The sequence below is a fragment of the Centropristis striata genome, chromosome 11 (assembly GCF_030273125.1).
Source record: "Centropristis striata isolate RG_2023a ecotype Rhode Island chromosome 11, C.striata_1.0, whole genome shotgun sequence".
NCBI lineage: Eukaryota > Metazoa > Chordata > Actinopteri > Perciformes > Serranidae > Centropristis > Centropristis striata.
The window spans coordinates 30750242-30765484 of record NC_081527.1 but is presented as its reverse complement, the minus strand read 5'-3'; the positions used below and the strand labels follow the sequence as shown (position 1 = coordinate 30765484).

The window sequence follows — 15243 nt, the reverse complement described above, 5'->3', positions numbered from 1 at the left end:
CACACACACACACACACACGGACATATTTCTACCCTCACATGCACACACAAATTCACATGTACGCACGCTCACAGACACACAATTTTAACTGACATTTTCTGAATGTTAATAATATGTCTCCTGCTCCACCCAACCTGCAAGAGAGAGGCAGAAAGAGAGAGAGTGTCAGAGACCAAAATGACAGGCGAGCAGTTTTCATAATATCCTTTTGTACCGCTCTATTTGTATTCATCTCGTTGTCTTTGTCTCTGTACATTTCCAAATGAATCCCCTTATAACTCTAAGACTCTGATCAGCAGCCCGTGACACACAGATTAACAGAAATGATTAACTGTCACGATAAATTGTATTTGTCTCCCCATGTCTTGGCCCTCATCAGCTGTAGCGCTGTGGCACCGAGCAGATTCGGAGCTATTGTAGAGTTATCGCGTATCATGTGTATGATCTTTGGGGCATATCTCAAGAGTCTTCATCAGCCCGCTTTAATTTCCTTTCTCATCATTCTCTACTCTTTCTGTTGCTGTTTGGACAGGTGTAATCTGTTTCCTGTTTCAAGTTTTACATATGTTCGCTGATTGCTGCCTGCATGTCAGACGTTTCACACGCTGCTCAAGCTCTTTACCTCCAGGCCAAAGAAGACTCTCGAAACAGCTTTTCATTATTCTATAATCATATTTTTCACTGCCTCCATCAACAAAATTAGAAGTGGCTTATGTTCTCACCCTGTCTGTTCATTAGTGACATATATTAAAAGGAGTCTGGTTGAAATCTAGTGCACATGCAGCCTTTGGTCCCAAAATCAGTTCAAATTACATTTCACTGTTGATGTGTGATTTCTTGTTTATTTGCTGTGTTTTTATGCTCCATTTATCAAATCGAATTCCAGAGCAAAGTGCCAGACAGCAGTACATTTACATGCTATTTTGTCAGAAATCAAACCTGGAAGACAAACAGTAATCAGTCAAGTGTTGCAGAGGCTGCAGCTCTGAAAGCTGGAGAATTGTTTCAGTGGTTTGCTGGAAGCGGGAGAGTTTGTCAGCTGCCTTGGTTAAAGCTAGGGTTAATAATAACTTTAAAATGGAAATTATTACAGTTCCTGCTCTATAATACATGTAAAAATGACAATAACCACAGTACAATCTGCCAGAAAAACTATGCAAATTGAAAAATTTGCATCACGTACTTTGTCCAAAAAAAATATGAAAGAGATTTCACTATGACAGCTGGCAGGAGTGTTGAAAACCTGTGTTTTCCAACCCATGTTTTCAGCATTACACCGAAATTCAAACTAACTTCCTTTGTCATCAATAATCATCCATAATTGCTAGCAACATTGTTTTGTAAAATTACTACCTGTACTTCATGTCAGTTTAAAACAGTTAAATGTTTTTTTATAGAATCGTTTTGATTGACGGACTCCGACTGCATGACACAATCTGTCAAATGCATGCTGGGATCCGTCAGGTCGGATGAACTGAGTAAAGCTATGGTGACTTTGTCAATCACTGTGTCCTTAAAGGAGTGGACAGTCTTCTCTTTTAGATTTTTTTTCTTTAACAAGCACTGTAGGAAGGCTGGAGAGGTACAGAGGACAGGAGAAAAGGTTTGATAGAAAATGGCACATGTGTTTCCAGAGATAGGGGTGTCAATCACCACACCATCACTTGGATTTTTTTTTTCTTTCAGCTTATTAACAAGACAAAGAAGGTTGAAACCTTTTAATCTTGGTTTCTCTTAATAACTGCTTACCTCCGGGGCTTCTCCTCAGAATGAATTTACGGACCTCATCATAAATGAAGATGAGAAGACTGTATGGGAAGGCACAGAACCACCACAGGGGCCTGAGAGGAAGAAGAGAAAGAGTATAACAGGGGCGGGGATGGATTGAGTAGCAGTGAGTCACACGCAGAGTGCAAATTGTTAAATTCATTGCAGCCATTTTTGAATATTAAGGATAACAACGTGGTGTTTAAGAAGATCACAGACTTCATTTAAAGTGAAGAGTGACAGGCTAATGGCAGCCTATTAGGTCTTTAAAAGGTTATTTTTCGGTTCGGTGGAGATATGCATATGCAGAGCGTACTTCAGGGGGTACATGCGCAAGGCAATGTCCATTCCAGGGCAGTAGGAGAGGAATGCAGCCAGAGAAGTCTCAACAAACAGGCCAAAGATCAAGATCCTGTTCCTGTTGAAGAGAAAAAAAGGAAAGGAAATGGTTTAAACTACTCAAAAACACTTACTGAAATCTTCGGAACGTTACATTTACTGACTTAAAGAGAGTTGGCAGTCTTTTGTTTGCTTTTTGTGCGTCATTGAGTAAAAATTCCATTTGTTTTTAGTAGTCTGAGAGAAAACTAAATCTCTGCAACTTGGTTGCATTCAGCCTGAAGCTTTAGAAAATCTAGCCCCTGATGGGACACTTGGTAGTAAATGGAGTGCACTTTTTTAGTCATAGTGACCACTCAAAGCTCCTCCACACAACACTACAGATCATCATTCACCCATTCACACACACATTTATACACTGGTGGCTGAGGCTGCCACAAGGTGCCATCTGCCACCATCGGAAGTTAACAATCACACAGAGGTTCAGTATCTTGCCCAAGGATACTTCGACATGTAGACTGCTGTGGGATCAGGTATCTAACTACAACCTTCTGATTAGTGGGTGACCACTCTATCATCTGATCCACAGCCACCAGTCACAATTACTTTAAGAGAGAAGGCGTTCCTGTGGGCTGTTAGCTGCATGTGTCTGTCCATCTGGAGAAAAAATGATGCTGATTGTTTTACAAAAGGTAAACTATTATCCCTATTTTCTCTCTAGTAGTTTATTCTTCTGCTAACTGGAGCCACAGACTTGTGAGCTCACAGCAGCGGCTTAGCAGTAGGTTAAATTGTGACGAACATACACTTAATCTCTGAAATGCCAATATTGACATATGGATTTTTTTATTCTAGTGCTGGCTCGAGTCTTGAATCACAATATATCATCTCAAATGGCTTTATAGGCCAAGTTTGCAAAGGAAGCAGGACCGTTTCTGATAGAATTGCTGCTATATAACGTCATCAGGATCACAGTCATGACTGGGAGAATTTAAATGAATGACTAGTGTATTTTCAAGTTCTAGGCATTTAGGTCTTTTCCAGAAAACTGCCTACTGTTCCCTTCCTTTAAAAGTGAATCTGCCTCAGTAAGTACTTTCATAAATGTTTTGATTTCACATCCTTTCATCCCTCTTTTACTCCACTTCTCCCTCACTTACTTCATGCCCTGCTGAAAGAGGGAGTTCCTCCTGGTCTTGCAGATGATGACGTCAGCCCATTGCACAACAACGATGCTGATGAAGAAGGAGGTGTGGCAGGTGAATTCAATGATTTTCCTCTGCTCATAGGTCTGCAAGGTTAAAAATAAATATTGTAATTTATTCCTGCATGAGTATGGGAACATTTAGGAGGTGTGCTGGTTTGTTTTCGCCCCCTGCTCCTTACCCACTGCTGCCCATAGCTGTCCTCCACATCATTCACTTCGCGGTCGTCCCAGTTGATGCGGATACCCACCAGAGTGCTTGGGCGGAAGCCGTTCTCAGCCAAAATGACAAAGTAGGTGAAAAAACCAGCAAGAGCCTGGATCATCCCTGGAAACAAAAACATGCAAGGGATTAAAACATCATTTATACATCTATTCTCAGTGTTTTTAATAAGAGTTACTTAAACACTTAATCTTAGTCTGCAGGTTTGTCATTTACTAATCATTTTACTAATATATTTCCAGTTATGAACTATGTAATTTGTTTGCAGTGATAGGAAACATAGACATCAATTTCATTTTTATCTCAGGTGTTTTTATTTGTGTTGAGATTAAAAGGAGTTGAACTGCATTAAATTGTAATATTCGCCTGAGCTTCTGTGTACTGACTAAAGATTATGTCAGTTATGGTAGCATTTAATTATAAACAGTTAATTAAAGTTCAAACCATGACATTATTAAGAATATATTATGTTATTTATCACCTATGCATTCAAATTTTATCCATTTTATTTGTGTGGTGTTTTGAAGACACTAATACAGTAATACAGGGCTACTGAAACATTACCACATGAATTTGAGGATATTAGTTTAAGTTACTCATACAGATCCCATCTTTGGTCTGAATATGATTTAGCCTTGGGGGGCAACAGCCAATATTTCTGGAGTTCTGATGAAGCCAGCAGATATCCAGATGAAGGATATCCAGGCCAAGACTTCTTCTTCCGTGCAGCGTTCATTGTTTACTGTAGATACTTTTTTGTATTTGTTTTATGTCCGAATGACATTTCGGTTAATCTCTATAAGTAGATCTCAGCATAAGAATGAAAATGGAAAGCTAATTAAAAGCTGAATCATTGTCAAACCACAGAGAATGTGTTCTGAGAGTGCATTTCGGCCAATGTGATTCACTCAAAAAGTGAAGCCAAACCATCTGGATCGCCCCCTGGTGGCTGGCTGCAGTATAGGTTATAAATCCCGCCCCCTCCATGTTAGCAGATGCTTTCTGTCACTTAAGGTCTTTTCACATTGATATTCAGTGCTTAACAAATTCACCACCTGTTTGTGCCAAAGCTGTCCTAAACTAACAGCATTAGTAATTACCAAAATCATTTTTTCAACAGTATGTACAAGCTCTTTAACCGAAATTATATTTTAAATGCTAAAAAATATTTTTTATTGTTAACCATGAATTTTCAAATTCTGAACAGAAACTAAAACTCATTAGTTTTAGTGGCTAAATGTTCTGCTTGATTCATTTCTGACGTATCAGAGAAGCCCAGTGAGCTGACTCAAATCTGGCTATAAAAAGGTGAATTCAGTTTGTTATTCGCCAAATAAATAACAATAACATTTTAGTTTTAAACAAGCTTTTGAAATATTTCAAAAATATACGTTTCCTCGTTTTTATGACAGGTGGTTTGAAGGTGGTCTAATAAATTTGTTTAGCACTGTACGTTCACTTGTTTGATTTGCTTTTTATTTGGTATTTGATGCAATACAACAGCGGAGTAATATTATAATTCAACAGTAAGCATTGTGGTTTGATTGGGTCAGGTGGGTGTCTGGATGTGCATACTGGCTCCAAATGACATGGCCAACACGAGACGGCAGCGGCCCTACCCAGGATAATTTGACTTCAATTTTGTATCTGTAGGCAGTCTATAGGTCTACCTCATTTGCTCTCCGCTCGGAATGCATTACGTGCATTCAACCGCAGCCCGTTAAAATGTAAAAATGGTCAATACTACTTAGACTACAATTGGAAACCAGATACAAAAATCTTGCCCCCTTGCATACAGATTTTATGTTCATATGCAGATATTTGTTCATAGAGATGACAGTAATGGATGGATGGATGATATACAATGACCATTGTGTAAATTTGGTGCCACTGGATTTGATTTTTACTCATCTGTTGTATCCCATCACAGTGTTGCAATAGGGGCAATGTTATGACAGAACGAGTAGGAAAATAACAGGATTCATAGATAATGGGTGTTGTTTGACAAACAATATTTTGACAGCGGCGCTAATAATACCAAGGGTCCAATATTATGTCTCACTTATTTACAGGAGTTACACCAAAATATGACAAATAAATTGACCTAGAAAGAGCATATTTTTTGACACGTTGGACATTCAGCCTCAGTCCACCTGCTGTTTGCCACTTAATATTTGTTCAACAACAGCACAGGTGATTTTATCTTCCTCCCTCCGCTTGCCCGCCACAATGTTGCTTTTATTGTAAGTAAATGGCTCCAGACAGCTGAGGGCTGCAATAATAGCCGATAGTGAGTTTTAATTTCATGCTGGAAAATGTGTTTTGTCAGAGTGGGCGTAACGTTTTCAACATGATGGACATCTTATTTCAGAGCTAAAGTCTTCACACGGTATACCAAACCTCCAAGTACTGATCAGGGATTGAGACGCTGCTTATTAATCATCTTGTTCATTATGTAGCTAAATTGAAACCCTGCACCGGGTCAGTGTTTTATTTTGATAGACGATAACGCAATTCTCTCAGTGATAAGAAAATTGGTTAAATCTGTTTTAAGGATGCTTTTACTTCTGCTTCTCTTCATTTGTACTCACTTATAGCGTTGTAACTCTACAGTGTCACTCTAGATCAGATCATCAGCTAAATGTTCATTGTTGAAGCCTGAGGACGTTAAGCGATAATGTCAGAACAGGGTATTGTAAATGTGATTTGATGTGACCTGCAAAAGTTTGGGCCCGGTGGTGGTCATCCTGGAAGAATAATGGCAGTTGATGTGAGTTACCGGCTGTTTTGCAAATGTTCAGCTTTAAATTGTATGTCATCCAATGAAGCCCTGTCATATTTTTGACCTATTTAACAGCCTATAAAATTGGGCCAGCCTGTGAGTTTCACTATTCCCAAACCATATAAAACCAGAGATAAAAAGCATGCATGCAAGTGAAGCTCCAACCAGTGAAACATGACCAAGATTAAGTAGAAAATAGTTGCACTCTCCACTCTCAATTTGCTGTAAATGTCACGACAATTATAAGAAAATTGTGGGACTCTCTCCTGACTATCTGCTCACCTCTGGATCTGTTTTACTTCACTGTACATACCCAAACATTTACAGAGGCAGTAAGAAATGCCAAGATTTCTGATAAATGTCAATATTTAAGGTTTTATGCCCGTGATGTTTATTATAACCATGACTTTACGACAGGAGGCCTGTCGCAGTGATTCAGCTTTAAGAGCTGTAGTCCAAGGAGGTTATGAGCCACAAGAGGACAAACCTATTTGTCCGTATGCCATGCTGATGAGGCGTTCATTGACCAGCTTGTCTGTTTTTGGGTTCCTCGGCTGCCGTTTCATAATGTCGCTCTCGGCTGTCTCATAAGCCAATGAGATGGCAGGAACCTGGAGGGAAATGGGGGAGGACAGCAGAGAATCAGCTCACTTTATGCACCCTGTACAATAAATGTTGAGAAATTTGTCTTTGTGGCAACAGTACAAAGGCGTGATGACAGCGCCAGACACAGAGTACTCTAGACATATCACCATTAATATAATTCAGCATTCAATCACTGTGTGGAAGAAGAAAAGACAGGAAAAGGGCGAGGAGGGGAAGAGAGAAGCGGTGACAATGACAGAGAGAGGGGTGGAGAGAGGAGACAAGAGGAGAGAGGCTGAGTGAATTTCAAGACATTCATAAAATAGGAGGGTATAAAGGTCTCTGTAATAAAGATCTTATATTGGCTGGTTTTACCAGGTAAGCACCAGAGCAATATGTGTGACTTAGGGCAGGATATCGCTGTGACTTAGGTGGGATTTGAGTAGGGGACTTGGCACTGTGTGAGACTGAACACATGCTCTGCGGTCTACAAATCCAGTTTGTTTTGGTGTTACCCTCTCCTGACCCACAGGTGTTGAGAAAGACAGGGAGAAGAAAAGTGATGCGACGATGCTTGGCAGATATTCTTTTTACATTTATATATATATATATAAATACCTCTGAAGGTGTGTTTGTGTGTGTGCGTATGTGTGATTTAGCGCAATACACAAATTTGAAGCATTCTTTAAGTGTGCCACATCCTGCTTTGATAAACATCTTCTGCAGCCATCCTTTTCCACATGGCAGAGCTTGCTAAAAATAATCATAGCACACTCCAAGTGCTGCTTGTCACAGCTAAATCTCAGCAGAGCCCTCAAGCCTGTTGCCTGGAGTTGAACTAAGCTGTTAACAAGCTGTTAACAACCTCACCAGCAGACATGGGAAATTTGTAATTTTACTCGTGTACTGTACTATAAACACTTTTCAGGTACTTTATTGAACATTAAATATTTTTTCCTTTTACTCTTCAAAGCAGACATCCAGCTGTTCTCTCCATCAGCAGTTACTAAATACATGCAAACATGCTACTTTGAAGGGAAGGGTTTTTATATGCAAAACAGCTGCACAAATAAGGTGCTTTTAAACTTCAATCATCTCATCTTTGAAGAGAAATCCAGCCAATAAAGAATGCACTGTCCCTGTGATCGCAGACAGTTAAGTAAATATTTGTGAACATGAATAAAATCTGTCCCACTGCTAGAAAAACCGAAGAAGTTCAACTTTGATGTCACCTGGGTAAAACAAGTGGAACTGCTTTATTACCAATGTTAGCAAGCTGCAGCTCTCTGTATTTAACCTGTGGAGACTTAAAATGCAGCTGAATATGAGGCCGTTATAGTTCACAATGCTTGTAAGATTTTTGCTTTTGCCTCATTGGGATGTATAAAAACCAGTTTCAGCCGCATGCAATTGTCTGGTGGCTGTGAGCAGGAAAAATTAAAGTTACAGTAATGAACACAGGCGAACAAGTCCTTTTGAATATATTCATCCTGTGCTTCCTTTCTTTTGCAATGATGGATTACGCCCCTCAGGCAAGCAGCGTGCCAGCAACTCTTTTTGTTGCTGCTGGAAATACAATGGAGAGACTGGCATCTGGAAATGGCAGAGCTGTGAAATGTAAATCTGTATGTGAGCGTCACCCGGTCTTTGTTCTGCTTGAACAAATGGACGTCGGCGGTGAGCCAAAAGCGAATTTCTCCCACCGACAGAAAGAGCAAATTAAACCAAACATTTTGTTCTTTTTACCTTCAGGCTCTCTTATTTGACACGAGTATTAACACCGGTTTCCTTAATGTCACCTTTAGCTTGCCTCTAGCTATGCAACATGCTAATAATTAGCATCCCACACATTGAGAAAAATCACTAAAATTAGCCAACAATTAGCTCTGAGCACTGAGAGTGCTTTGAAATATAACCCAATAAATAAAGAGGACACTAAAATCATATGTTGTGTTGTTTGTTCCTGTGTAAGCTGAATGTGCAGAGAAAGTTGCCTAAAAATCCATATTTTTTCAAACACAAACACTGGAAACCAGCATTCAAAAAGCCATATGTGTTCAACAACTATTACATCATATGGTTAAGACACACTCCATCTCTTATGAGGTCCTTTTTCAAGAAACTAAGTCAAATAAACTGATAAGAAAAGAAGTGCATTGTTAGAAAGTCCACAGAGGGATTGAGAGACTGAACAAATGGAGTTGAGATTAGGTTTTCCCCACTGCTCACCATGTCTGTGCCCAGGTCGATACAGAGGATGGTGACAGTTCCCAGAGGGAGAGGAACACTCGCCAAGATGAAGAGGAGGAACGGCGAGATCTCTGGGATGTTGCTGGTCAGCGTGTATGCAATGGACTTCTTCAAGTTGTCAAAGATGAGACGACCTGCAGCGATCAGAAACACAAGAGAGAAATTATTCTTTGTACGGATACGAGATATATAGATATATTATTAATATTGAGTTATGTGCAGACTTTAGATGGGATATTGGTTACATACTTCCACTTATAGGGAAGTCAGGGAATATTTCCCTGACTTACTGAAATAAAAAATGACTTTGCCTGCTCCGTCAGCATATCCACATTACTAATGGTTTTTCTCAAACCATATTAGCAAACCCCCACTTTAATTAAATACCAGTCTCTTGTGGAAAGCCTCAAGTCAAATCTCAAATCTGTCAGAGTAACTTTCAAGTCAAGTCCTTGCGGGTAGAGTCAAGTCAGGCCACAAGTCTTTACTAGAAAAGTGCACAGTAGAGTGCAGGCCTCTGCCGGGTGTGGCTCCCTGTTCTCTTGTTTAGATGTCCTGCCCAGCTCCATTATAATCAAGATAGTGGCTTTGCTTACAACAATTAGGATTTATCCATCTTATATCATGCCTAACTTTAGTGGGCCATAACATATTTGGTGTGGATTGATCTGCAGGTGCTCTGGTCAGCCTTTGGGACGCCTTGTTATTGTTTGAAATGTATAAAAGTAGTTTGTAGCCAAGCATTCTTGTTGTGTCCCTCACGAAGACACATGCACTGTAAATAAACAAGATAAGGTCAAAAGCTAGAATATGGCTTGGCCAAAGCGATTTTGCAATTTTGTGGGCAATGTGAAAATGAAAATGTAATGGTAGTGTCTATGATGTGAATATTTTTTATATTAGTTGTTAGTATATGCTTTTGTCCCAGTAATGCAAAGTAATAATACGCTTAATGATATACTAAACCTCAGAGGAACAATATTGTTTTTGCACCACTCTGTGCTTGGACCTTAATAATTACCTTTGAAATGAAATGAGTGAAGTAAAACGCTGTCCTCATGAGGCCAATGACAATACACACCTGTGTGTTGGACCTCTGTGGTCAGCCAAACATAAACAAGAAGCTGATGAAACCACCGAGCCTGTGTGTGCTCCTTCTTTTTCCTGGTTCAACATGAGACCAAGATATTCTGTAGATGTCAGTTTTTGAGCCACTACAAAGGGCGAAATATGCTGTGCAACAGACAAGGTTAGGTTTGTTTTTATTGATTGCTAGAAATGCCTTTTAGAATAGAACAGAATAAAATAGTTTATTGTCATTGTGTCAAAAGAACAAGGAAAGAAGGTTTAGCAGCTCTTTGCATGGCGCACAGCAAAATTTCCCCTCAAAGAGATAGCAAAAATAAATTAAAATAAAGATTCAAATAAATAAGGCAGAATTAAAAGTGCAACCTGTGCAATATAGTATTACACAGTTCTTAGTGCATTATGGTTAATGGATGTTGGGGGTGATTGAGGCAGTACTTATAAATCTATTTGTGTGTGTTTTTAAAATCCTGAACCTTTTTGCTACATAACTGAAGCTGTCCCTTCAATATGTAAATATATATATATATATATATATATATATATATATATATATATATATATATTATTTAAAATGATGGTGGTGAGGTTATACCAGTTCAAAAACTTGAGACATGATTCTTTTTCTTTTCAAGTCAAATCAAGTCTCCAGTAAGTCAAGATTTAATGTCCTAAATGTGTGACTCAGATCTCAAGTCTATAGCGCTGTTAAATACTGTTTGAACCCACAATAATACTCATATCACATTTTTATATTTCAGGTATTTTTCAACAATAATCTCCAGTCTCTATAGCTACATGACAAAGGAGCTTGCTGGGACAATGATTTTAATTGAAAAGTTTTCAAATCTCCTTCCTTTTTGTTTCTCTGACTCTCTTTTTATTTCTCCTGCTGCCATTCTGACACTCCGTCTCTCTCTCTCTCCCCCTCAACACACTCACCCTCCTCCACTCCGGTGACGATGGAGGCGAAGTTGTCGTCCAGCAGGATCATGTCAGCCGCCTGCTTGGACACATCAGAGCCGGCGATCCCCATGGCAACGCCGATGTCAGCTTTCTTCAGGGCCGGGGAATCGTTCACGCCGTCGCCCGTCACAGCCACGATCGCCCCCTGCACCCGCGAGGACCGGTCGAACAAAAAAGTGTCAAGAAAAGAAAGATAAGTGCTGTGATTTAAGCTTTTCTCTCTCTATTCCCTCTCTTTCTCCCCCCGCCCCTTCTGTCTTAATAATGTCTTTTCAAAGCAGCTCTGGGGAGATTAAATGAAAAATGGAATTGAGTTGCAATCATTCAGTCACACAGAGTGAGAGAGAGGGAGTCAGGGTGAATTGTAGCATGACCTCAATATGTGGGGATGTGTGCAAGTGCATACACATCTAATTTCGACTATTCACACATAAAAGCTGACTACATATATTAAGGCAAATATATATGGGTTTAATATAAGTTATATACCCAGTTAATCATATTCTTTACAGATACACACTTATATTCAACCACATACTCAAAAATAGACCTACACACACACACACAAAACCCTGTATTCATCCATTCAAGCAAGTGCACTTACGAAAGCCTCTCTCTCTCTCACACACACACACACACACACACACACAAAGAGTTACACACACAGTAAACTGTATTCAGCCTTAAATGGCAGGGACAAACACACACATGCACTCACACACACACACCTGTATTCAAGCATACCTCCACACTTAGAAATAAACAGACACATTCAAGCATTCAGACAGACTTTATCAGAAACACACACACGCTTACATTCAACCATATAAACACACACATTGCTATTCAGCTGTGCGCTCTCAAAAAGGCCCAAACACACACTCATACACACACTCCTGTCCATTGACCTGTCTCTGGCAGCCCTCCACTATGATGAGCTTTTGCTGAGGAGAGGTACGAGCAAACACTATCTCAGTGTGGTTCCTCAGCAGGTCGTCCAGGTACTCGTTGCTCATGTCCTTTAGGTCCGAGCCGTGCACCACGCAGGCCTTGGCATCCCTGGGAAACACACACACACACACAAACACACATACACAGAGTGAAGAGTCAGTGATACTGCAGACAATTATGCAAAGGGGAGCATTGACATTTTCTTGTTTTCAACTCAAGTTTGTATTTTTTGCTTCTTTCTAACACACACACACACACACACACACACACACACACACACACACACACACACACACACACACACACACACACACACACACACACACACACACACACACACACACACACACACACACACACACACACACTGCGAGAAACATCGACTTTTTCATTCTTGCTGTCTAAAAGGAAGAGTTTGACATTTTGGGAATTATGCTTATTTTGAAGACAAAATCACCAACACTGTCATTTTCTGTACATTGGATATGAAGTTGGAACTTAGTTTAGCATGAAGATTAGAAACAGGGGAAACAGGTAGCCTGACTCCAGACTATTTTCTTTGCAGCAGTTAATCAGTAATCACCTATTTGCTGAATATTGTCATTATCACATTGTCATCATATCACCATGCACCTATATATTATAGAACTACCCATATATATATGTATATCATGTGGACTGCATTATGATTTTGTTGCACTTTCATATCATTATAATTTCTTGTCAGATTAGATTAAATTAGATTAGTTAAAATTCTGTATAGTCATTGTACAAAAACATACAACCAAAGTTAGGTGCACTCCAGGACCAGGCTCAAATATGAAAAAAATAGGGATAGCATTCTTCCTGATCATTATCATTTTCATATCATTATCATTATTATCATGATGTGCACAAATCATTTCTACATTTGCCTATTATGCTATTATCATAATGTGAACAGTGTTTTTTCAAAATTTGTTTGTCGTTGGGTTTTTTTTCCGATATTGTTTTTAATTCAACACAATGGAATTTTCCATGTTGTGATTTTATTATTGCACCATTTTATTCACATGATGTCAACTGCATAGAATGAGTTTCCCTGATCATTATCATTTTGACATGCATTGTTTACTTGTTTGCCTATATTGTGTTACTGAACTACTTTACTCTATTCGCCCGAAAAATTGGTGCATTGGGGACAAATATAGTGTTTTGAATTGGATTTAATTGAATTCAGATTTTCTATATTGTGACTTAAGTATTGTTACTTTTATTATGTTACTTTTCTTATACGCACAGCTTATTTCTGCATTTACATACTACACTAGTATTTTATATGTATTGTTTACTCTATACACACAGCATCTTTAGCGTGGGAATCATTCTTTTTGGACTCTCCAAGACATTTTCCTTGAACAGTGAGATAAAATATGTTAAATTATCAGCTTCAGACTTGCTGGTAAGCAGATGTTGCCACCTTCGGACAGAGCCGGGCTACCTGTTTTCCACTTTTTCCAGTCTTTATTCTAACACATCACTTCCCACATACTTAGACACAGTTACACAAAAAGTTTCTTTTAGACGCTTGAGCACACAGCCTGAACCTCTTCTGACACATACACACACACACACACACGCCCGCACACACACACCTGGGGTTAACTTGGCTCAGAGGGATGTTCAGTCTCTCAGCGATGTCCTCAACCGTCTCATTGCCCTCGGAGATGATGCCCACACCTTTAGCGATGGCCTTGGCTGTGATTGGGTGGTCCCCTGTTACCATGATCACCTGACCGCAGATGGAAGGTCCCGTAAATCACAGAGCATTATCACGTTAAACCCCTCTGTATCTCGCCTGTATGTCATGTGTCATAGCATGTGTGAGCTACAGTGGCCTTTAGTGTCTATAAATCATCCAAATGTGTTGTGTAGTTACACTGGCAAAGAATGGAGCTATTAGGGGGTAAGAGTTCAAATCTGGCAGTATATGCCAAGAAAAATATGCTTGGTGCGTTCCCTTGTCACAGAGTACGACAAAACCAATCAAAATTACGGTTTAGGGGCCAAAATAAAAAGAGCAGCATACAGTATGTCCACAGTGATTGTGCTCTGTATATGCTGGCAGTAGAATTTCCCAAAATACCTTCTCATTATCATTCATCAGCCTCCAGTACACCTGCAGCACTGTTAACAATGTCATATTACTGGTTTCAGGCAGCATATTTTAATTTTCCTTCCACAACTCGTTTCAGTGTTAAGTGCCTTCAGTGTGACATTGCAAGCTGCTTCTTGCCCTTAAGGAGCTTTTCTCACAAGCATTGCCCAAATATTTTGTTATCATCCAAATGAAAAATAAAACGGACAGAAGTAGACTTGACGAAAAACCTCTCTTCTCATTTATCACATATACAAAGTGAGAATAGCACATATATAAAATGGGTTTCATGCTTAGCTCTCTGTCTGAGATACATCTTTCTGTGACCAAAAATGTAATAAACCTAAACTAAAAGTGAAGAAAAACCTGTTTTTGCAGTTGGATAGTGGAATATATACATTATTTTTATAAATACACATTCATATGAGGACTATGTGCCTTTGGTGTGGCTGTATTCCTTCTCCATAAACTGCAAATAAAAGGGTATTTGAACCTCTATTATATCTCATTTGAACTTCCTATGAAAAGTGAAGTAATTATGAGTCATATTGAGTACATTGAAATCCCCAGCACCATGATAATCTACTGCAGGACACACACACAAGCTGAATGAAGGTGCAATAAAGACAGAGCACTATATATTGCACTAAAGCCTTTGGACTGATGCCGTGGACTGAGGGTGGGCATTTGGCTGAATCGCTAGTACTACATCCAATAAAAAGTAATTAAAGCAACAGAGCCATGTGCTCAAGTTTTCTCCAGGGCTCAGCTACGAGGAAGTACACCAAATTTGAACGGGTGTGTGAGTGTATGTGTATGCACAAAATTGTCCTCTTCCAGCTCAATCAGACAGTACACCAACAGCACTCAATATCTGACAGTATTGAGCAGTTATTTGAAGCTTTTAGACACCATGAACTGTATACAAGAAGATAGCATCACCCAGTGTTTT

General features: G+C 39.4%; 1 protein-coding gene across 4 annotated transcripts in view; it reads right to left on the bottom strand.

Annotated features, from left to right (window-relative positions):
• LOC131980974 (sodium/potassium-transporting ATPase subunit alpha-2-like) overlaps window positions 1-15243 on the bottom strand; it is a 35089-nt gene continuing 19846 nt past the window's right edge. For all 4 annotated transcript variants that reach the window (XM_059345273.1, XM_059345274.1, XM_059345276.1 and 1 more), the window contains 10 exons: window positions 13789-13925; window positions 12112-12262; window positions 11180-11348; window positions 9131-9285; window positions 6804-6927; window positions 3494-3639; window positions 3268-3398; window positions 2085-2186; window positions 1751-1842; window positions 1-135 (listed from right to left, as the gene is read on the bottom strand). In XM_059345273.1, coding sequence (XP_059201256.1) covers window positions 107-135; window positions 1751-1842; window positions 2085-2186; window positions 3268-3398; window positions 3494-3639; window positions 6804-6927; window positions 9131-9285; window positions 11180-11348; window positions 12112-12262; window positions 13789-13925 — 1236 coding nt within the window. In that variant the 3' untranslated portion in view covers window positions 1-106. The remainder of the gene's footprint in view (window positions 136-1750; window positions 1843-2084; window positions 2187-3267; window positions 3399-3493; window positions 3640-6803; window positions 6928-9130; window positions 9286-11179; window positions 11349-12111; window positions 12263-13788; window positions 13926-15243) is intronic.